Source organism: Hyla sarda, chromosome 2 (assembly GCF_029499605.1).
Source record: "Hyla sarda isolate aHylSar1 chromosome 2, aHylSar1.hap1, whole genome shotgun sequence".
NCBI classification, from domain to species: domain Eukaryota; kingdom Metazoa; phylum Chordata; class Amphibia; order Anura; family Hylidae; genus Hyla; species Hyla sarda.
This window is the reverse complement of record NC_079190.1, coordinates 391890098-391912464: the sequence shown is the minus strand read 5'-3', so window position 1 is coordinate 391912464 and position 22367 is coordinate 391890098. Positions and strand designations below refer to the sequence as shown.

Below are 22367 nucleotides of genomic sequence, written 5' to 3'. Positions count from 1 at the left end.
TGCTGTGACCCCCTCCAAACAGTTATAGCTGGGTGAAACTCAGTCTGACTAATGGGCCCCATTATAGTCTATGGAGCTTGTCTGCTGTAATCTGTTGGATGGCTGAGCTGCTGAATTGCAGAGACCTATTTCCCACATATATCACTAGTTTAAAGAAGCACTTTGTCTTTTCATCCATATAATTATTATAAAAAAAAATAATTAAAAAAGTTGTATTTTCATCCATATAATGCTAATTCACCACCAGCATGCCCATGCTCTCCTCTCATGGCTGTAACGTCCAATCAGGAGTCCACTAGGTGCTGATTGGGAGCAGAGCTGCAGTAACCCAGCACAGCCACTACACAGTGTATGGCGCTGTCTGCCACCGGTCAGATACTGATGCAAGAAAAGATCATTAAAGGGGTACTCCACTGGAAAACATTTTTTTAAATCAACTGGTGCCAGAAAGTTATACAGATTTGTAAATTACTTCTATTAAAAAATCTTAATCCTTCCTGTACTTAGCTGTTGTATGCTCCACAGGAATTTCCTTTCTGTCTGACCACAGTGCTCTCTGCTGACACAAGTGTCCATTTTAGGAACTATCCAGAGTAGGAGCAAATCCCCATAGCAAACCTATTCTGCTCCAAATAGTTCCTAAAATGGATAGAGGTGTCAGCGGAGAGCACTGTGGTCAGACAGAAAAGAAATTCAAAAAGAAAAGAACTTCCTGTGGATCATACAACAGCTGATAAGTACAGGAAGGTTTAAGATTTTTTAATAGAAGCAATTTACAAATCTGTATAACTTTCTGGCACCAGTTGATTTAAAAAAAATAAAATAAAAGAATTCCAGGGGCGTACCCCTTTAACAATATTGAGGATAGGCCATCAATGAAAAAGTCACAGAAAACCCCTTTAATTATTTTATAGTGGGGGATTCACTAAGACAAGCGTTTCATATGCCCTGACTGTGATTTAGTGAAATCTACAACCCTGTACCCTTGCTGCTCTGTCAGGCAGCCTCCATACAGTGCCCCTGAGCACCTGCTCCCTTGTATATTTGATCCTAAGTGCCTGTTATACAGTGTATTGTAAAATATAGTGTGTTATGCCTTTAAGACCTGTTGTCCTGCGATTAACCTGTTGTCATGTGATTGTAACCCAGTGACCATGTGACCTAAGGTAAGGGTGACCAATGGCATTCCTCCCAGTCTCCCTCATATAAGCCCTGGGTGGAGCTAGCGAACTCTCTTGTATTCTGGGTTGTAGTAAGGTCAAGTCCTGCGAGAGTGTGTCTGGGTCCAGAGGAGGCCTCAAGGCTGTCAAGCAGCCATGGATCGACAGGTTCATTGCCCCCCCAGGTCCAAGTCAAAGCCTGGTAAGCTACAAAGGGGTATAGTCAGTCTGTCAAGTCTGTATCAAGTCAGCGTGGCCTGCATCAAAATTGTCCAAATCCACTAGAAGTCCCAGCAAGCCCTGTCGTCTCTGAAGTCACTGGTCACCTCTGTATGCCTAGCCAAGCTGTATAGACTGTTACATCTGTCTGACTCAGTAAAGCTGCCGTTGTTCAGTAACTTGGCGTTGGAGTCATTACTTGCCCCCGTGCCTAGCCCAGGATCTAGGGTTGCCACCCTGCCGGTATTTTACCGGCACAGCCGGTATTTTCATCTACATTCCGGGCTGTGCCGGTAAGTTTGGATGAAAAATACCGGCCATGCAATGGCCGGTATTTTTCATTCACTGACAGGGGCGGACGGAGCAGCATCCCCAGAAGAGCACTGCTTTCATGACCGGCCGCACAATGCCCAGGTCTGACACCACCAGCCTGTGACAGGGAGAGCTCCGTGCGATGACAGGAAGAGACTGTACAGTGCTGGGGAGGGGGCGTGCACCTCCTGTCTCCTCTCTCCCCCTCCCCCTCCTTCTCTCTGCCCCGTGCAGTCTTACAACCCTCCATAGGCAGAGCAGGGAGGGGAGAGGCCGTGTATTCTGTCTCCCTCTGCAGCGCAGGGCGGGTGAGTGTCTGTGTGTATATGTGTGTGTGTATATATGTGTCTGTGTATACATGTGTCTGTGTATACATGTGTCTGTGTGTATATATGTGTCTGTGTCTGTGTATATATATGTGTCTGTGTATATATATGTGTCTGTATACATGTGTCTGTATACATGTGTCTCTATGTGTCTGTGTATATATGTGTGTGTGTGTGTGTGTGTGTGTGTGTGTGTGTAGGGGGGGGGGGGGGGGGTAAACTGCCTAATCTGGGGGACAACTATGCTGCCTAATCTGGGGGACAACTGGGGTACAACTATGCTGCCTAATCTGGGGGACAACTATGCTGCCTAATCTGGGGGACAACTATGCTGCCTAATCTGGGGGACAACTATGCTGCCTAATCTGGGGGACAACTATGCTGCCTAATCTGGGGGACAACTATGCTGCCTAATCTGGGGGACAAGTATGCTGCCTAATCTGGGGGACAACTATACTGCCTAATCTGGGGGACAACTGGGGTACAACTATGCTCCTAATCTGGGGGACAACTGGGGTACAACTATGCTCCTAATCTGGGGGACAACTGGGGTACAACTATGCTCCTAATCTGGGGGACAACTATGCTCCTAATCTGGGGGACAACTATGCTTCCTAATCTGGGGGACAACTATGCTTCCTAATCTGGGGGACAACTATGCTCCTAATCTGGGGGACAACTATGCTGCCTAATCTGGGGGACAACTATGCTCCTAACCTGGGGGACAACTATGCTCCTAATCTGGGGGACAACTATGCTGCCTAATCTGGGGGACAACTATGCTCCTAATCTGGGGGACAACTATGCTCCTAATCTGGGGGACAACTATGCTCCTAATCTGGGGGACAACTATGCTGCCTGATCTGGGGAAAAACTACCCGGCCCTCCACAATATTTTTAGTTTCTCATGTGGCCCCATGGGATAAATAATTGCCCACCCCATTCCTCCTCAACCCCAGACATTCCTTAACCTGGAGCCGCCCGGGGAAAGGAGAAAGTGAAGACAAGAGACTGGTGAGACCTCTCTGCAAAATTGTGTATTTAATGCAGTGTTTCCCAACCAGGGTGCCTCCAGCTGTTGCAAAACTATTACTCCCAGCATGCCCAGACAGCCTTTGGCTGTCCGGGCATGCTGGGAGTTGTAGTTTTGCAATAGCTGGAGGCACCCTGGTTGGGAAACACTGATTTAATGTTTTAATGTATGAAACTATCTGCTGCGCTCTGTATCTAATCCTGTCATGTGCGATACTGTCTGCTGAGCCTGTGTATCTAATTCTGTCATGTGGTATATGAGCCTGTGTATCTAATCCTGTCATGTGCGATACTGCCTGATGAGCCTGTGTATCTAATCCTGTCATGTGCGATACTGTCTGCTGAGCCTGTGTATCTAATCCTGTCATGTGTGATACTGTGAGCTGAGCCTGTGCATCTAATCCTGTCATGTGTGATACTGTCTGCTGAGCCTGTGCATCTAAATCTGTCATGTGTGATACTGTCTGCTGAGCCTGTGTATCTAATCCTGTTATGTGTGATACTGTCTGCTGAGCCTGTGCATCTAATCCTGTCATGTGTGATACTGTCTGATTAGCCTGTTTATCTGACGTTGCGCAGGGGGACGTCACTCGTCATCAGAGAGAGCCAGCGTTGCTGTCGCGCACCACCACTTCCGCCGCTGCTGGCATAAATAGGGTTTTGGTAGGTATTCTCTAAATGTAATTTTTTTTGTGCGATATAGGAAAATTCCCCCCACATATATATTGTATCCCTCCAATCCCCTATGCCATTTCTTAAACCCCCCTCCCATCCCCCATGCCATTTCTTAAACCCCTGATCCCTCAGCCCCTGTGCAATCTGGCCCCTCCCCTTTTGTAGCTCCACCCCCACATAGCCACACCCATGACCGGTATTTTTCTGAGGGAAAGGTGGCAACCCTACCAGGATCCAGCGGTATAACTTCGGGTGGTGTAGAGGATAAACCATGCCCTGGCATCACGAACACAAGGGGTTAATGCCATCTGCCCTCATCACACCCTCACATCATCCCCTGACAAGCCTCATAAGAAGATTCTTTACAAAGGCCTTCTCCTCTCATTTTAACAATTTAAAAGTCGTACTGTGAGATCACGTGATCCCTCCCGCACACGTCATTGGCTAACTCCATGCAGTCTAATTCAGGCTCTTCTAGCAGTAGAGACGGGGGTCAAGATCCGTTTTGTCCAATAGAAAACTGCAGGAAGTGACGTAATACCGTAACGGCCCCTCCCACAGGAAAACATTTACCAAGACAAGCTCTTTCAAAAGAAGCGCTGGGCGGGGCAACCCCACGTTGCCTGGTTACACGGGATGTGACGGACGGGGTCCTGAGCGCGTGGAGCAGGCTGGGTATTTAAGGCCTGGCGGGGCGCACGGCCGATCATGTGTCCGTCGGGAGGGCGGGGAGGAGGGGTCAGGGACCGGCTTAGGCGGCTTTTTAGGCAGGCGTTGGATCGTGAGTTGCCGCCAGTCTCCCTGCTCCTTCCGGCTGCCCTGCTGCTCCTGGTGTTCGTGTACTGCTTCCCCCTGCTCAGCGCCCTGCTGCTGTGTGTGCTCGCCGGCTGCGTTTACTGGAGCTCCGGGGGACGGTTGTGGAGATTCCCGGAGTGGAGACACCGTGCTGGCGGAGCGTTCGGTGGACGGCAGAGACCCGTACAGTACCGGAGGGTGAGGGAGCCGGTTGTCAAGTGGAGTCCGATCTCCTTGTTGTTACTGATGGGGAGCTACCTGGGGAAGGAAGAGCCCCCGGCCCGGGCAATCGGCCGAGGGACCCGGGACCTGAAAGAGAGGTTAACCAGACCGAATCCCACGGTGCTCACCCCGGCCAGGCGCCTGTCCTTCAGGTGGGTGCCCTCATGTCTGTCTGGGGATGTCACCACATGGAGCTTGTATTGTTGGCCTCTGTTCACATCAGGCTTACTGGGTGTGCTGCCAGTATATGTGATCTACAGATTGTGCTGCTACTGCTGCCCAGACACTGTTCTTCTCCCTGTGGGGTCTGTTCACATGAGGAAGAATCCTCCAAAACGTGACTGCTATAGGTGATGCTGAGAGCAGAAAAGTGGTCACCACTAAGGCTTCTCTCACTGCCCTTGTGACCTGTCAAGCACAAACTTTTTTCCCTCTGACAGTGCAATGGGCAACAGCAGGTACCCATGGACCCCATTGTGGGCAATGGGGAGTAGCCGGAGAAAAAGACGGCGCCACTGTTCTCCCCTACACTACCATGTGACAACTGTAGTGTGATAAAATAGCCTTGAAGGGGTACTCCGGCCCTAAGACCTCTTATCCCCTAGCCAAAGGATAGGCTGTCACGCCCCCTCCCATAGACTTGCATTGAGGGGGTGGGGTGTGACGTCACAAGGGGCGACACAATACTCCGGCCCTGTGGTCGTGAGGCTTCAGATGCGGAGCGATCAACGCTTTGTGCTGCTGACAGATGGGTGCTGTATGAGATTGTGGGGGTCCCCAGCGGTAGGACCCCCGCAATCAGACATGGTATATCCTATTCTTTGGATAGGGGATAAGAGGTCTTGGGGCCGGAGTACCCCATTAAAATGCACCTGTCAACACAACTTTATATATAATTTAGATAATACATGTATATTTGTAATATACATTGATTTAAAAAATCTCTATCTTTGGGTGAAAAATGCTGTCCCTGCAGCTATTGCCGATCTCTGAAGTCTAAATACAGTAAGTGAGGGTCCTCGGTGCACAGAGCCCTGCTTGTCCTCCCACACACTGTATTTGGTCTCCTCACAGGCACACAATGGCTGTTGGGACAATAATAATTTAACGACAGGTACGGTATACTTTAAGAAGATCACATAATAATCAATGGAAGCCTGAAAGACAAATCTTCCAAAAGACACTGCTCTTATATTTGCACCTTTTTATTTTTTCCCCAAACAGTTTAAGCATTTAAAATATATATATATATATATATATATATATATATATATATATATATATATATATATATATATATAATTATATTATAGATAACTGAACATAACCTTAGGTTTGGTGCATTTAAGGGGTTTCCCCTCTTGGCTTTCTGATCACCTCCAGCCTGTGTACAGCAACTGGGGGAGATCAGGAAAGCCAAAAAACGGCCTAGACAGGCTATTTACTTTAAAGTCCCGCTTGGAACTTTCAGTAAAATTATAGGTTAAATGGGCACTATGGGGAGATTTATCAAAACCTGTAGGTTGCCCATAGCAACCAATCAGATTGCTTCAGTCATTTTACAGAGGTCTCCTTAAAAATGAGTCGTCTGGTTGCTATGGGCAACCTCTTCTCTGAACAGGTTTTGATCAATCTCCCCCTATTAGATTTAAAAACATTTTATGTTGTATATCTTGGCAAAACATTAGAGATGAGCGAACTTACAGTAAATTCGATTCGTCACGAACTTCTCGGCTCGGCAGTTGATGACTTATCCTGCATAAATTAGTTCAGCTTTCAGGTGCTCCGGTGGGCTGGAAAAGGTGGATACAGTCCTAGGAAAGAGTCTCCTAGGACTGTATCCACCTTTTCCAGCCCATCGGACCACCTGAAAGCTGGACTAATTTATGCAGGAAAAGTAATCAACTGAAGAGCCGAGAAGCTTGTGACAAATCGAATTTACTGTAAGTTTGCTCATCTTTAACATTAATCTTTCTAATATACTTCGTAAGAAATGTTTTTCCTTGTTATAAAAATCATGGCATTGTCCAAGCTGAAGCACAGGCATAGACAAAGTCCAGTAAGTGAGGGTGGACTAGTACTCCTCTGTGCTCTCTCCTGTCTGGTAGGACTCCTCTGGGCCCGCTCTCGTCTGTCTGGTAGGACTCCTCTGGGCCCGCTCTCGTCTGTCTGGTAGGACTCCTCTGGGCCCGCTCTCGTCTGTCTGGTAGGACTCCTCTGGGCCCGCTCTCGTCTGTCTGGTAGGACTCCTCTGGGCCCGCTCTCGTCTGTCTGGTAGGACTCCTCTGGGCCCGCTCTCGTCTGTCTGGTAGGACTCCTCTGGGCCCGCTCTCGTCTGTCTGGTAGGACTCCTCTGGGCTCTCGTCTGTCTGGTAGGACTCCTCTGGGCTCTCGTCTGTCTGGTAGGACTCCTCTGGGCCCGCTCTCGTCTGTCTGGTAGGACTCCTCTGGGCCCGCTCTCGTCTGTCTGGTAGGACTCCTCTGGGCCCGCTCTCGTCTGTCTGGTAGGACTCCTCTGGGCCCGCTCTCCTTTTCTCTTTCTCCTTCCTTTGTCTATCTCTGTGCTTCAGCTTGGACAAAGCCATGATTTTATAAGCCATGATTTCTATAAAATGTAAATAACATTTTCCTATGAATATTAGAAAGGTTAATGTGTTAAAACATAGAAAAGATTTTTATATCTGACAGTGCCTATTTAAAGGTGTACTCCGGGGAGCTAAATTCTCTATCCCCCAGGATAGGGGATTAGAGTCTTACTGCTGGAACCCCTCATGATCTCCTATATGGGGCCTAACTACTTGACCATCCTTCGCGCTCCAGGCCCCATGCACTAGTGACAAACGGCTCAGCCAATCGGGTCCAGTCTCAGCTGCTGATTGGCTAAGGCTGCATTCGCATCACGATTTCTCCATCCGACCTGAGTACATGATTTTTACCTTTAAGAAAGCCCCTGGGACCTGGCTAAGCAGTAACATTGCTGTGACACTTCTCTCAATAGAAAGAGATGCAACGCTCAAAACTGTCAGCAAGCAGCCATGGAGACCACTCTGACTACTTAACCAGGGCAGTTTTTTTTTTACCTCTTTGAAAACCCTGATTGTAAGGTTCATGCACACACTTTGTGCAGTCGACTCAATCAGGAGACTTTCAAAACCCCATGCTGCATCTGTTCTGTGTACCATTCATTTCAAGGAGTCTGCTAGGGACTCAGCTCACTTCCAACTATATCCGACTTTAGACCAATGTTTTCAATCTGGATACGGTCAGAAAATGAGTTTACTGCAGTCGCTAGCGGACTCTGTTTTTGTCTGACATGAATGGGATCTGGCAGAAAGTGTGTTGGAAATTCTCGTACCCAATGCACAAATGGTTGTGGGCATGCATCCTCAGTGATGGGTGCAGGGAGCAGTCAGACCAGTTATTTTGCAGCCTGTGATTGGGCAGCATCAAACAGCTGACAAGTCCCCTGTAAGCGATAGTCTGGGTTTTCAGACGTATTGATCAGAGCCAAGAATGTAGCTCCTCATTCTACTGATCTCTGTCCAGTAGTTGGCTTTTGCAAAACTACAACTCTTAGCATGCCCGGACAGCCTGCGGCTGTCCGGGCATGCTGGGAGTTCTAGTTTTGCAACAGTTGGAGCCACCCCTGGTTGGTAAAGGGTGATCTTTGGAGTGCACTCGTTCAAATGATCAAAAGAATGCCATAGGTTAATCTGTAGCAAAACACAGGGGAAGCGCATACAGCGCAAAAATGAGCCGACTGAATGGTTCACTCTGGCCGGCTCATTGAAATGAATTGCATACGGGAGCACATAGAAAGGCATATGGGAGCGCAAGGTTTTAGCGCTCCCGTATGGGGGAAAACGTGATGTGAACCCAGGCTTATATAGATTTGTAAATTACTTCTATTTAAAAATCTTAATCCTTTCTGTACTCATCCGCTGCTGTATGCTCCACAGGAAGTCCTTTTCTTTTTAAATTTATTTTCTGTCTGACCAGGGCTCTCTGCAGACACCTGTTATGTCTCAGGAACTGTCCAGAGCAGGATATGTTTGCGATGGGGAATTTCTCCTTCTCTGGACAGTTCCTGATATGGAACTACCAGCAGAGAGCATTTCCAAAAAGAAAATTTTCTAAGATTTTTTAAATGGAAATAATAATTTACAAATCTGTTTAACGTTCCGGCACCAGTTGATTTAAAAAAGTTATTTTTATATGTATTTGTGTATGTATGTATGTATGTATGTATGTATGTATGTATATATGTATATATGTGTATATGTGTATATGTGTATATGTGTATATGTGTATATGTGTATATGTGTATATGTGTATATGTGTATATGTGTATATGTGTATATGTGTATATGTGTATATGTGTATATGTGTGTATGTGTGTATGTGTGTATGTGTGTATGTGTGTATATGTGTGTGTGTGTGTGTGTGTGTGTGTGTGTATATGTATATATATATATGTGTATGTGTGTATGTGTATGTGTATGTGTATGTGTATGTGTATGTGTATATGTATGTGTATATATGTGTATATGTGTATATGTGTATATGTGTATATGTGTATATGTGTATATGTGTATATGTGTATGTGTGTGTATGTATATGTGTGTGTATGTATATGTGTGTGTATGTATGTATGTATATATATATATATATATATATATATATATATATATATATATATATATATATATATATATATATATATATATATATATATATATATATATATATATATATATATATATTGCCAGAGTACCCCAAAATGGCAGTTGGATGTTCAGTATACTGCATATTGGCAATGAATTATTCATTTTATTCATTATTCATATTATTATTCAGAATTTTACAAATTAATTTTTTTTATTATAGGGAGACTCCTGTTGTAAGTAACCGGACCTATATGAGCCCACGCAGGCGGTACCCTACCCACCAACCCCAATACAGTATGCCGGGATCTCTTCCTACCGTCTACTTAGAGGGCTTTCCCAGAAAAGCTGTGCTGTCTCCTAAACACTTTCAGATGCGAAGTCCTGTGACCGTGAAGATTGCACGTCCTGATCTCAATATCACTCGTTCGCCAGTGTAAGTGGATATGAAGCGGGGATGGAAGGGCCACAGATAACAGGGATATTACATTGTTACTATAACTAAATGTCAATTTTCTGTAGGGGGAATATAGGATGTCCTCTATGGAATCAATGGGGGGATTTATAACTGGTGGGAGAGCATTTTTGTCTATTAGGTGCAAGTTAATTCACTGTGGCTACTTTGTGCTAAACTTTTTGCGCTTTTTAACCTGGTGTAGAATGGTTCGCCTTTCTGACTGAAAGTTCTCAAATGCTGCTTTTTACATTTTTGCACACATACTCGTTGGCTGCTTTACAAAAGATGCTTTAAACATTTTTGCTAGAGATGAGCGAACTTACAGTAAATTTGATTCGTCACGAACTTCTCGGCTCGGCAGTTGATGACTTATCCTGCGTAAATTAGTTCAGCCTTCAGGTGCTCCGGTGGGCTGGAAAAGGTGGATACAGTCCTAGGAAAGAGTCTCCTAGGACTGTATCCACCTTTTCCAGCCCACCGGAGCACCTGAAGGCTGAACTCATTTATGCAGGATAAGTCATCAACTGCCGAGCAGAGAAGTTCGTGACAAATCGAATTTACTGTAAGTTTGCTAATCTCTATGCATGTGTTTTTGTACATGAGAGCCACAACTTAGATCAGTGTTTCCCAAACAGGGTGCCTCCAGCTGCTGCAAAACTACAACTCCCAGCACACCCAGACAGCCTTTGGCTATCCGGGCATGCTGGGAGTTGTAGTTCTGCAACAGCTGGAGGCACCCTGTTTGGGAAACACTGCTGTAAGGGTATGTTCACACTATGGAATCTCCCCTACGGAATCTGCTGGCCACCCCCGGAGATCCTTCAGCAGTAGGACACTGCGGCCCTGCGCTGTCACCTGGATGGCAATGCAAGGATTTAAGGGTCTGTTTAAACGTTGTTGTAGGAGCTTATTAATCAGACTGATAGATCTGATTGCGTACATCTATTCCATCAAACTCTTTAGATGCTCAGAAATAACGTGTTTGTGTTTTTTTTTTTTTTTTTTTTTTTTGTTTTTTTTTTCAAAGTTTAAACAGTCTGTTGTCTCCTCGCCTGGCCTCTCCATCAGCTGCATGTGCCCCCCCAGATCCTTGTGCAAAGGAGACTGTTCTTAATGCCATCCGGGAGAGCAGAAAGAGAATAAACAAAGATGAAGAATACAGTGCTGATCGGGGGATAGAGAACAAGAGAAGGTAAGGATTTAAAATGGTCATAGACTTAGAAAATGTGCAAACGAGGAAGAGAAGCTTGGACTTGTAAAAAAAAAAAAAAAAAAAAACCAAATCCTGCAATTTCATGCAACTCGATTCAGAATTTTCCACGAAGTTCTCCACCTGCAGTTATGTAGCCTTGTGCTCAGTTATCTTGTTCATAGACTGATTGAAGGTGACTGTAAAATTTCTTTTAGGAGACAGGTTAGCAGTGGAAGTGGAGGGTCTACATCTGAATCTCCAGAGGTTAATGGTTCCTTGTCTTATGTCTCCAAGTAAGTAATTTGTCTTGTGATCCAAGTGAATGCTGTTATTGAAAATGTACTGCTGTCTGAAATTATAGGTCCCATGTACCCAGCATATACCGTATTTTTCGCCGTATAAGACGCACTTTTTCTTCCCCAAAACTGGGGGTGAAAAGTCGGTGCGTCTTATACGACGAATACACCCCTATCGCGGCGGTCCCTGTGGCCATCAACGGCCGGGACCCGCGGCTAATATAGGACATCACCGATCGCGGTGATGCCCTGTATTAACCCTTCAGACGCGGCGATCAAAGTGACACTAACCCGGCTGTTCAGTGGGGCTGTTCGGGACCGCCGCGATTTCACCGCGGCGGTCCCGAACAGCCGGGTTAGTGCTTACTGGACACCGGGAGGGACCTTACCTGCCCCCTCGGTGTCTGCTCCGTTCAGGGATCCCCGTATGGCCGGCGCTCTCCTTCCTCGTCATCATGTCGACGCGTACGTGCGTCGGCATGCGTAACGACGTGATGGCGGCGACGGAGAGCGAGGATATCCGGCCGGCAGCAGAGACGTTCCGGAGCGACGGGGACATGGTGACAGCGATGGAGCGACATCCAGGGCAGCGGTGACGGGTCCGGAGCGGAGGGGACACGTGCGTATTACCTCCTATGCAGTGGTCTTCAACCTGCGGACCTCCAGATGTTGCAAAACTACAACTCCCAGCATGCCCGGACAGCCAACGGCTGTCCGGGCATGCTGGGAGTTGTAGTTTTGCAACATCTGGAGGTCCGCAGGTTGAAGACCACTATTGGGTTCAAAAACTTTATTTTAGATTTTGCACCTATAAATTGGGTGCGTCTTATATGCCGGTGCGTCATATAGCGCGAAAAATACGGTACACTGGACTTTCCCTGTATAGGAAGGCATGGTCTGCCTCATGTTTCTATGCAGTGTGATGCTGTAAGGCAGGGTTTCCCAACCAGAAAGAGCTGTATCAGGAAGCAACATCAGCGTCTGACTGGATTCAAAGGGTGTTCTAGTCACCACAGATTCCCTAATTTATTTACATTGTGGGAATCTGTGTCAATGCCATTGGGTTTAGTGAAGTGGGTTTCCTAGTCAGGAGCTGCTAGATCTAATCCGACTTGTATTGTTCCAAATAATTTCCACTCTATCACGAGAAGTGCAGATGGCACCGTTCCCTCTTACTTGGTACTCGCACACTTTTGCCTCTGAGCAGGTTCAGGGTATAGTCGCCATACAATATGCCCAAAGGTGGTGCTCAGCAAAATAGCCCAACAATCATCAAAGTAGAACAATGAATGTGGCACTTGCCACTTTCAGTTTTACGATAAAAGTACACTACATAAAAACAAGCCCTTACACCCCCCCCCCCAAAAATTTAAATAATTTTTTTTTTAGTTTCTGCATTGTACATTTTAATGGTGAAGTGTTAAAATGGAGATCTACAAACACTGAAAGTGAGTCAGGTTATACTAATAAAGGTAAAATTGTCCCTTAATATAGCAGGCAGAAATGAGAGCTTTTATATTTTAATAAAGGGTACACTGATGATTGATACTCCAGTGCATCCTATATTATGTCCCTTAAAGGGGTACTCTGCACCCCTAGACATCTTATCCCCTATCCAAAGGATAGGGGATAAGATGTCAGATCGCTGGGGACCCCCGGGATCTCAGCTGCAGCACCCACCTGTACGGCTTCCACCTCACACCGGCATTGCTTGTGGCTTCGGATCCTGACCACAATGGTGGAAGAGCATGACATCACGACTCCGCCCTGTGTGACATCACACCCCGTCCCCTCAATGCAAGTCTATGGGAGGTCCGTCACGCCCCTTCCCATAGACTTGCATTGAGGGGTCGTGATGTTGCGCTATTCCGCCATTGTGGTCAGGATCTGAAGCCACAAGCAATGCCGGTGTGAGGTGGAAGCCGTACAGGTGGGTGCTGCAGCCGAGATCCTGGGGTCCCCAGCAGCGGGACCCCGGCGATCTGACATCTTATCCCCTTTGGATAGGGATACGATGACTGAGTGCAGAGTACCCCTTTTTAACTTTGTGTGTGTGTGTATATGTGTATATGTATATATGTATGTGTGTGTATATATATATATGTATGTATGTATGTATGTATGTATGTATGTATGTATATATGTATCTATCTCTATCCTCCTAAAAAAATTTTGTCATCCTTTTCTTTAAGGGTATAGTAAAAAAAAAATCAGCAGCTGACAGATTCCCTTTGTCTCCAATAGGTCTGACACATTGAAAAGAGCCCTGAATAAGCATCTGCTGGATGAGACTGTTAACAAGCGCTCCCGTACCTCCTCCAATAGTTCACTGAGTAGCTGCGCAATGAATGGATTCACGATGCCGACACACAATGCAATCACCAGCTCCTTCAGCTCTAGCAGAGTACTCCTACAGGTATTGTATGGGTGAAAGACATATGTAGGTTTTCTAGGAGCCCTTACCAGGACTAACATTGTGTTCATATGCAACTATTTTGCCCCTTTAGAAAAGAAAGAGAAATTGCCAGAATACATCTGTAATTTCAAGCCCGCCCTTGTCTCGAAGCCAAACGCCAGACCTATCAGCCAAAAAGGCCAGGTAACTTGTACATCTGAAAAAAGGCCATTTGTAAAGTTGTATAGGGTTTATTTTTTTGAGATCTTTATTGTATTACCCACGTCAATATGACTGTGAAGCATCCAGTATTAGAGCTGGGCGGTATGACCAAATATGTGTATCACTGTATTTTTGTAACTTATGGCGGTTCCACAGTATATAATGGTATTTATTCCACAGTATATAACGGTATTAAATCATGTTACCCCCCCCCCCCCCCCCCAATTATCAGCCTAGCGGGGTACTACTCGCATATGTCACCCGTAAGCACTGCCCTCCTCCTCTTTGTTGGGGGGGCCGCCGGCGATGGAACTCTATACTGTACGCCAGTGTTCTCAAACCTGCGGACCTCCAGCTGTTGCAAAACTACAACTCCCAGCATGCCCGGACAGCCGTTGGCTGTCCGGGCATGCTGGGAGTTGTGATTTTGCAACAGCTGGAGGTCCGCAGGTTTGAGACCACTGCTGTACGCTGTATCCCTATGCCCGGGCTGCAAAAGATAAAGAAAATAACCTCTTTAAACTTTATTTTCTTTATCTTTTGCAGCCCGGGCATAGGGATACAGAATATGCCAGTGGTCTCCAACCTGCGGACCTCCAGCTGTTGCAAAACTACAAGGCTGTCCGGGCATGCTGGGAGTTGTAGGTTTGCAACAGCTGGAGACCACTGGCGTACAGTATAGAGTTCCATCGCCGGCGGCCCCCAACAAAGAGGGCAGTGCTTGCGGGTGACATGTGGGTAGTACCCCACTGGGCTGATGATTGGAAGGGGGGGGCAGAACAGTGCTGGCAGGTAACATGATTAGTTCCCCGATGTGGGGACAGCACAGCACTGGGCTGATCATGCATTCCTGAGGGGGAGGGGCCAAACCTGTATTGCGGTATGGGGAAAAATTGATATCGTGCAGCACAAAAATTTCGGTATTCGGTACGAACCGGTATACCACCCAGCCCTATCCAGTATGTTAATTCTCTTGTCATGGTTTCCTACAGAGAAGAACTGCATGACTCAAGCCAGTCTACTCCTGTAAAGTCCGACAGCAGGGACCAGTCTGGGCAGTGTAAGTAAAGAACATTCTTGCAGTCTAAATGATGTAAAATAAAAATTGCCAGTGGTCTCTAATAGTGTCTGAAACTGGCGCGGAGTGTCTATCTAGCCATGTGCCAACAACCAACGGTTATCACTAGATATTTTTCAAAGGTCTTTTTGAAGATAAAAAGTTGAGACCTGATTCTAGTTGTAACCAGTTTGTCTTGCACCAGAGCATGGGCAGATACAATGTGCAGCTATAGTCCATGATTTAAGAAGATTCCTTGTTACGCAGAAATATCAATATCGGACATTTCTGTCTATGGGAAGTAAACCAATGCTGGCCAGTAGACTTCGGAATTAATGCCGCTTACTTGCTACACAGTTCGAGTGGTAGGGAGTAGTTTGCATGAGGCTTTTATTTTCTTTACTGCTTTATTGATCTGGTTTTCTCCTTTAGTCATCGAAACTCCTTCCTCAAAGTCGTCTACATTAAATTCATCTGTTGATAATGGAAGTGGAGGGCCTCGTAGGAAGAAGGTTTTGTTGGTCTGCTCAGGGCGTGGGGAACAGTACCCACTGGTAAGTATATTTAAGTCTGCTTCTAACTTCCCCCTTTCTGGTTTCATGAAGTTGTCACCAAAAACTTTATTTATTTATTTTTTGTATATATACTTGTAGCCTCCTCCACCTGTGGTTGGATACAACATTACATCAAAGGATTTGGATTCTGAGAAAAAAGCATTTTTGCAGAGGCTTAACAAGGCACTGGAAGAAACAGCTGGTGAGAACTACTTACTAGACTGACATAAACTGGCAAATGGTAAAACTCCTAAATGACAAAAACTAAACATTTATTATTCCCCCCCAGATACTATCCCTACCAGCTCGGCGCCATCTACAGTAACTACTATAGCAGCATCACCACTCTTTAGTTTAGCTACAGCATCCTCCACTCTGACGTCCCAGACCTCTACAGTGAGCAGCAACCCCTTACTACAGAGTCTAGCAAAAATGCAGAACAAGGAGGAATCAAAAGGTGAAGACCATGTCATTCTCAGTATGTATAAAATATATATAAATTTTTTTTTTTTTTTTCTTCATGGGACCCCCAAACCCCCCCCCGTGAGCTCAGCTCCTGTACAGGCCCTGGCCAGATAGTGTGGTGACCACTGCACAAAGCGTCGGCCGACACTCCCTCTCAATACAGCGCTATGGCAGAACAGGAGATTATCGAAGGCAGTGCTCCGGCTCTCCCATAGTTGTATTTTGGGGGGGGGGGGGGGTGTCAGCCGTCACTTCGTGCAGTGGTCAACATGCCCCCTTCCCGCAGCCTGCAGGGGCCCCGTACACAAGAGACGTTTTCCAATCCTGGAGTACTCCTTTTAAGATTAGAAAAGTCTTTATTTTGGAAGCTTTTTCTTCATCCTTCTGTTAAGTGTTTTTGATTTCTTGCTAGAGATGTAAGTTGAAACATTTTGTGTTTAACTTGTCTAATTTTTTGTTTTGTTTCCCCTCCTTCCACCTCCATTAGAACCTGTACAGGCTGTTGCTGTAGACGTTCCCAATAACAAAGTTCCCATGCTGGGCTTGTCTTCTCCTAAAGATGTTTTGGGTGCCTCTCAGAATGTTTCCCTCACGCTGACTTCCCAACCAGTTGCAGCCGTGCTCAGCACCTCAACACCTCAACCAGATGCTGGTGTCCAGAACAAACCTGAATCAAAGAGTAGTCTTCTCCAACTACTTACCCAACCTTCAGGAAGCAATTCACAATCTAGCTTTAAGCCGCTATTTCCCAGTAATGTGAATGCTAATCCACCAAGTGTTTCCTCCAGTGCACCATCAATGCCCTCGGTCTCTTCAACAAATACTTTTAAACCAATATTTGGAGAACAAAACGTGCAGCAAAATCAACCTGCCAGTACATTTAAACCAATATTTGGGGACTCGACACTTCAGCAACCTGCTGCGTCTGCATCCCCCTTCACATTCCAGGTGAATTCTAATCCCACATCCACAGCGCCTCCATCTTTTTCTGGATTTGGAGCTACAGTGACCAGTACAACTCAAAGCACGGATGGCGCTGCAAAGCTGTCCCTTCCTCTCCCCACGTCCAGCAGTGCCACCCCTAGTTTTAGTTCAGCCTTCACTGGGGGTGCAACCTCTAGTAGCGCACCTGCGTCTGCTCCTGCTAACACATTCTTGGGAAGCAGCACAAGTTCAGATTCTCAGACAAAGACAACGTATGTATTTGGGCAAGCGCCTACCTCCCAAACACCTGGTTTAAACATGTTTGGGAATACACAGATCGCTCCTACGTCTCAACCCACACAGCCACCCATGTTTGGGTCTACAGCTTCTGCATTTTCAGCTGCACTGAACCCCAATCCACCACCTTTCCCTGCTAGCTCCAGCACAGTTACTTTTAACAGTAGCTCAGTGAGTAGTGTACAAGCAAACAAACCAGCCACTAATCCCCTTGCTAACTTTGGGACTTCTGGAGGTCAGACTACATTTGGATCAAGCACTCAGTCTACTTTTGGGAGCAGCTCTCAAACAGCATTTGGTGCAAATTCCCAACCTGCATTTGGTTCAAATCCATCTTTTAAATTTGGATCTGCTTCTGCAACGACAAACCCAACAGCATTTGGCACAATGAATAGCACGCAAACAAACAGTACCCCTGCAACAAACCAGTTTAGTGCTGCAAAGCCCTTTAACTTTGTGGAAAAGAACACTGCTGTAACCTTTGGTACAACTGCAAGCACTGTGCCTGCCCCAGTCATGAATTTTGGAAACTCTTCTGTGGCTCAGAATAGCACATCTTTTAGCTTTGGGACCCCAGGACCAACAGAAAGCAAGCTTTCATTTGGTGAGTGTAAAATGCTTAAATGTGTATTAGTCTGTGATATCTGAACCTGAGCTTGAGGCATAACTCTGGTGTTGCTCACATGCCTATTAAGCTTGGATAGACTATAGGCGCCACCCGGTTGCTTCAGCAACCCTACCGTCCAGAGTTCTGTGCATGAGTCCTTTACTAATAGGCCTTGTTCACATAACTCACTGGTTTTTGTACAAATTATCTTATTCCCCTATCCTGTCTTGGGAATAAGTGTCTGATTCTCTGTAGTTCAATTGGGCAACACAGGTGCTCCCATCCCAATGAATTTCTGGATATCCTGGGGATTCAGATTGCTGGGATAGGGGATAAGATCATTTTTGCCAGACAACCCCCCCCCCCCCCTTTTTTTAAATGGGGTTATCCACCATAAGGGGATTTTAGTACATACCTACCCGGTAGTAATGGACATGCTTGGGAAGGATCTGCGTTTGTCTAGGGGCTAAATGGCTGTCATGAGAGAATCCACTGTGGCTAGCTTTTTGTGAACTGGTATTTCCTGTTTGACTTTTTTATTCTTTTGACTACAAATCCCACAATTCCATTTTCCTCTCTCCCACACATCAGCCACCCCACCCATTGAAACATTAATTAGCTGCATCCATTCAAAAGACCTGTGGTTTTCAATCAGGGTGTCTACAGCTGGTGCATTAGTTGCAGATTGATCCCTCCACCCACTGAAGCAGACAGGCTCCCTGTCATCAGCTGACTAGTGAGTCAGGTCTCAGCCACATTGCAAGCTGGGAAAAATCTGAAGTTATTTTGTATGCTATCAAAATAAATTGGGGTGAAAATCACATAAGAATTGTGAGAAAACCGTCACACACAGGTACAGACACTATGAACTACACTAACTTTAAAGCCCCTGTAGCATAGTCAAATAAAAAAAATTCCTGGAATACCCCTTTTAAATGCTTTGAGTACTGTGGTGGTGCAGAATGAAGTCTGGACTACCAGTCAGTCTCCTGACCCCCCCCCCCCCAAATATATTTGGTTAGAGTAGGATTAGTTGAATGTTACCTCTCGGAGTTATGATGGTGTAAAAACCCGGTTTACTCCGCAGATGCTGCACCAGCCTGGCTTATCTGATGTGTAGTTTCTAACTTTCATACAATTACTTTTCTATTTAGGAACACCTGCTACACCATCATTTGGTCAAAACTCCTCCCCTGCACCTGTTAACTTTGGGACGCCTACACAATCTTTTGGCAGCTCCAGCGCCTCATTCGGTAAGATGCTTCACCAAACCATAAACTTGACTGTTTTTAAACTTTGGGTCATAACTATGTGTACTAGGCTGGGTTCACACTACGTTTTCTCCCATACGGGAGCGCATACGGCAGGGGGAGCTGAAACCTTGCGCTCCCCTATGCCTTCGTATGCGCTCCCGTATGTCATTCATTTCAATGAGTCGGCCAGAGTGAAACGTCCAGTTGGCTCATTTTTGCGCCGTATGCGCTTTTTCCTCTGACCTATAGCTGTGGTCAACCACGGTTTTAGGACCGGTTGTAAAAGCGCATACAGCGCAAAAATGAGCCGACCGAACGTTTCACTCCGGCTGTCTCATTGAAATGAATTACATACGCGAGCGCGAGGTTTCAGCGCTCCTGTATGGGAGAAAACGTCATGTTAACCCAGCCTTACACGACTAGAACAGCTGGCTTCCAGTCTATTGTAACTGCAATGGCCTAGTCCTTTTTATCCTTTTGTCCTCATGAATTGACTTTGCTCTCAAAGCAATTCTGCGACATGAGGGACTCTTTCCTCCTGTGCATCTTTTAACCTATGAAAGAGCAGTAAGCCTGTAAGGTAATGGGTGGCATTTAAAGATGTTGGTATGAATCTAGTTCTGAGATACACAACAGGACTCCGTTCCAGCTACCCAGTGCACAGCAAATACTACTACTACTGGAAGCTGTAAGTGGACCTGAGGAAGGAATCAGTGGATGCCGAAACGCGTTGTCCCTATTACATACGTTTTTGTCCTGTGCCACTATACTGAGCAGCGCCTCGCCGAACCGTTTTTCCCATCTATACGCCCATTGTCTTCTATCGGACCGCACTCTTGGTGGCCTGATAGTGGTAAGAGTGCAGCAGCCAGCAACTCCCTACATCGCCACCCTCAAGCGCAGCGCAGTAGCTAGAGATGAGCAAACTTAGTGATTCAATTCGTCAGGAACTTCTCGGCTCGGCAGTTGCTGACTTTATCCTGCATAAATGAGTTCAGCTTTCAGGTGCTCCAGTGGGCTGGAAAAGGTGGATACAGTCCTAGGAAAGAGTCTCCAGCCCCCCGGAGCACCTGAAAGCTGAACTCATTTATGCAGGATAAAGTCAGCAACTGCCGAGCCGAGAAGTTCGTGACAAATCTAATTACTGTAAGTTCGATTCGTCACGAACTTCCCGGCTCGGCAGTTGACTTTTCCTGCGTAAATGAGTTCAGCCTTCAGGTGCTCTGGTGGGCTGGAAAATGTGGATACAGTCCTAGGAAAGAGTCTCCTAGGACTGTATCCACCTTTTCCAGCCCACCGGAAAGCTGAACTAATTTATGCAGGAAGTCATCAACTGCCGAGAAGTTTGTGACGAATCGAATTTACTGTAAGTTCGCTCATCTCTAGTTGGTATATCACCTGGGTGTGGTGTATAGGGTACACACCAGTGGATATACCTCACCAGGGAGCGCCCCTGTATTTTTCTTTTCATCCCTTCTAAGTATCACTATCTGTTATACCTTGCTCCATGCGGTGGCCAATAGCCAGGTACAGGAGTTGTCCAACCTTATTACTTAAACAAACATGAAGTTATCCCCTGTGCCAGTGTTTCCCAACCAGGGTGCCTCCAGCTGTTGCAAACCTACAACTCCCAGCATGCCTGGACAGCCGAAGGCTGTCCAGGCATGCTGGGAGTTGTAGATTTGCAACAGCTGGAGGCACCCTGGTTGGGAAACACTGCCTTATCCACAAGAAATCTGACAATTTGATTACCTGGGGAGGCAATTTGGGACAGGCACCAAAGTCTCATTAGCGGTGGGTGGCAATGGGTATAATTAATGAACAAAAAACTGTTCTTAAAGTATTGTGCACTGTTACTCTCATTCCTATTGTAATTTTACTTTTTCTCTCCCTGAATCCAGGTCAAGCAAATCCTGGCTTCTCAATCGGAGTGAACTCTAAGCCTTCAGGCGCTCGGCAGCGACTAATGGCACGGCGCCAGCATACACGGAAGAAGTAGATACAGATCTGTATTCCCCATTCCCCCCCCCCCCCCTTTTTTTTGGAACTAAATGTACTATCTTTGTACACAATCGGGACGGTTTTCTTGCAATAAGAAAAACCAACCGCTGTGAAGTTGAACCTAAGTTGGGTATTTTTTTTCTCTCAAGGAAAGGTCCAGTGCTTATTTTTGCTAACCTTTCCTGATTCTTCATGGAGTGATATGGCTACTGTAACATGCATAATGACACTGCCAAACACTTCCAACTGGTTTTTGCTCATGTTGGACCATTGCCACCTTGCTTTAGCACTTTCTCATCTGGACATGGTGACCATCCTGTGGCTGGGAGCAGCAGCATTCTACCCTGACCCGACTTCTGTAGAACTGCTTATACTTCAGTTTTTGTTTACGATTTGAGTCATATTTTCTTTTGCAGTGCCTTTTTTTCTTTGCCTGCTTCCTTTTCTACTTGATCTAGGTAACTTGATATTCCAGGTATTACTGAGTTGCTCAGTAAGGGACGGAGTGCCAAAAGCCTAGACTCGCTGTACCATGACCATAGCAATGTTAATAATGAATATAGAACATATTTTTACCATCTTGAAACTTATGCTATCGGAGGTGACTGACTTGCTGCCTGGTGCATTGTGTTTCCAGATGTATTCAAGGGAATCGCTCTTTAAAAAAAAAAAAGGACTTCAGCTATACTATGTATTGCAGTATTCTGCCATTGCTTAAAGGGGTACTCCGCTGCCCTGTGTCGGAAGCTCCGCTCCCCAGTGTCTGGAAGTTTGTTCCGGACACTGTGCAGGCTTCTGTGTTCAGGGCTGCCTCTCGTGACGTCGTGCCCACCCCCTCAGCGAAAGTCTATGCGAAGGGGGCGCGATGGCTGTCACACCCCCTTCCCATAGACTTTCATTGAGAGGGTGGGCGTGACATCACGAGGGGCAGCCCTGAACACAGAAGCCTGCACACAGTGTCCGGAACAAACTTCCGGACACTGGGGAGCGGCGCTTCCGACACAGGGCAGCGGAGTACCCCTTTAAAGGGATATTCCAGGAAAAACTTCTTTTTTTTTTTTTCCCCTGCTGGCTCCAAAACATTAAACAGATTAGTAAATGACTACTATAAAAAAAAAAAAAAAAAAAAAAAAAACATCTTCACTATTGGAGGGATTATCAGCTGCTGAAGTTGAGTTCTTTTCTGTCTAACAGTGCTCTCTGCTGACACCTCTGCTTGTCTTGGTAACTGTCCAGAGCAGA

General features: G+C 46.1%; 1 protein-coding gene across 2 annotated transcripts; it reads left to right on the top strand.

Annotated features, from left to right (window-relative positions):
* Window positions 1–4284: 4284 nt before the first annotated feature.
* On the top strand, window positions 4285–21923 carry POM121 (POM121 transmembrane nucleoporin). 2 transcript variants are annotated; one of them, XM_056558651.1, is made up of 13 exons: window positions 4285–4893; window positions 9629–9841; window positions 10890–11054; window positions 11270–11347; window positions 13595–13766; window positions 13858–13949; window positions 14960–15027; window positions 15457–15578; window positions 15678–15780; window positions 15868–16056; window positions 16531–17868; window positions 19026–19124; window positions 21026–21923. In XM_056558651.1, exons 1-13 carry the CDS (start codon window positions 4433–4435, stop codon window positions 21121–21123), a joined length of 3198 nt encoding a protein of 1065 aa, XP_056414626.1. In that variant the 5' UTR covers window positions 4285–4432; the 3' UTR covers window positions 21124–21923. The 2 variants fall into 2 exon arrangements, with proteins under 2 accessions (XP_056414626.1, XP_056414627.1); XM_056558652.1 differs by having other exon boundaries at window positions 15868–16035; window positions 21026–21922.
* Window positions 21924–22367: the final 444 nt, after the last annotated feature.

Coding starts and splice junctions, on each gene's coding strand:
- POM121 (XM_056558651.1), top strand. CDS start 4,433: ATGTGTCCGTCGGGAGGGCGGGGAGGAGGGGTCAGGGACCGGCTTAGG. Junction 15,028..15,456: donor CAGGGACCAGTCTGGGCAGT/GTAAGTAAAGAA, acceptor TTTCTCCTTTAG/TCATCGAAACTCCTTCCTCA. Junction 19,125..21,025: donor CAGCTCCAGCGCCTCATTCG/GTAAGATGCTTC, acceptor CCCTGAATCCAG/GTCAAGCAAATCCTGGCTTC.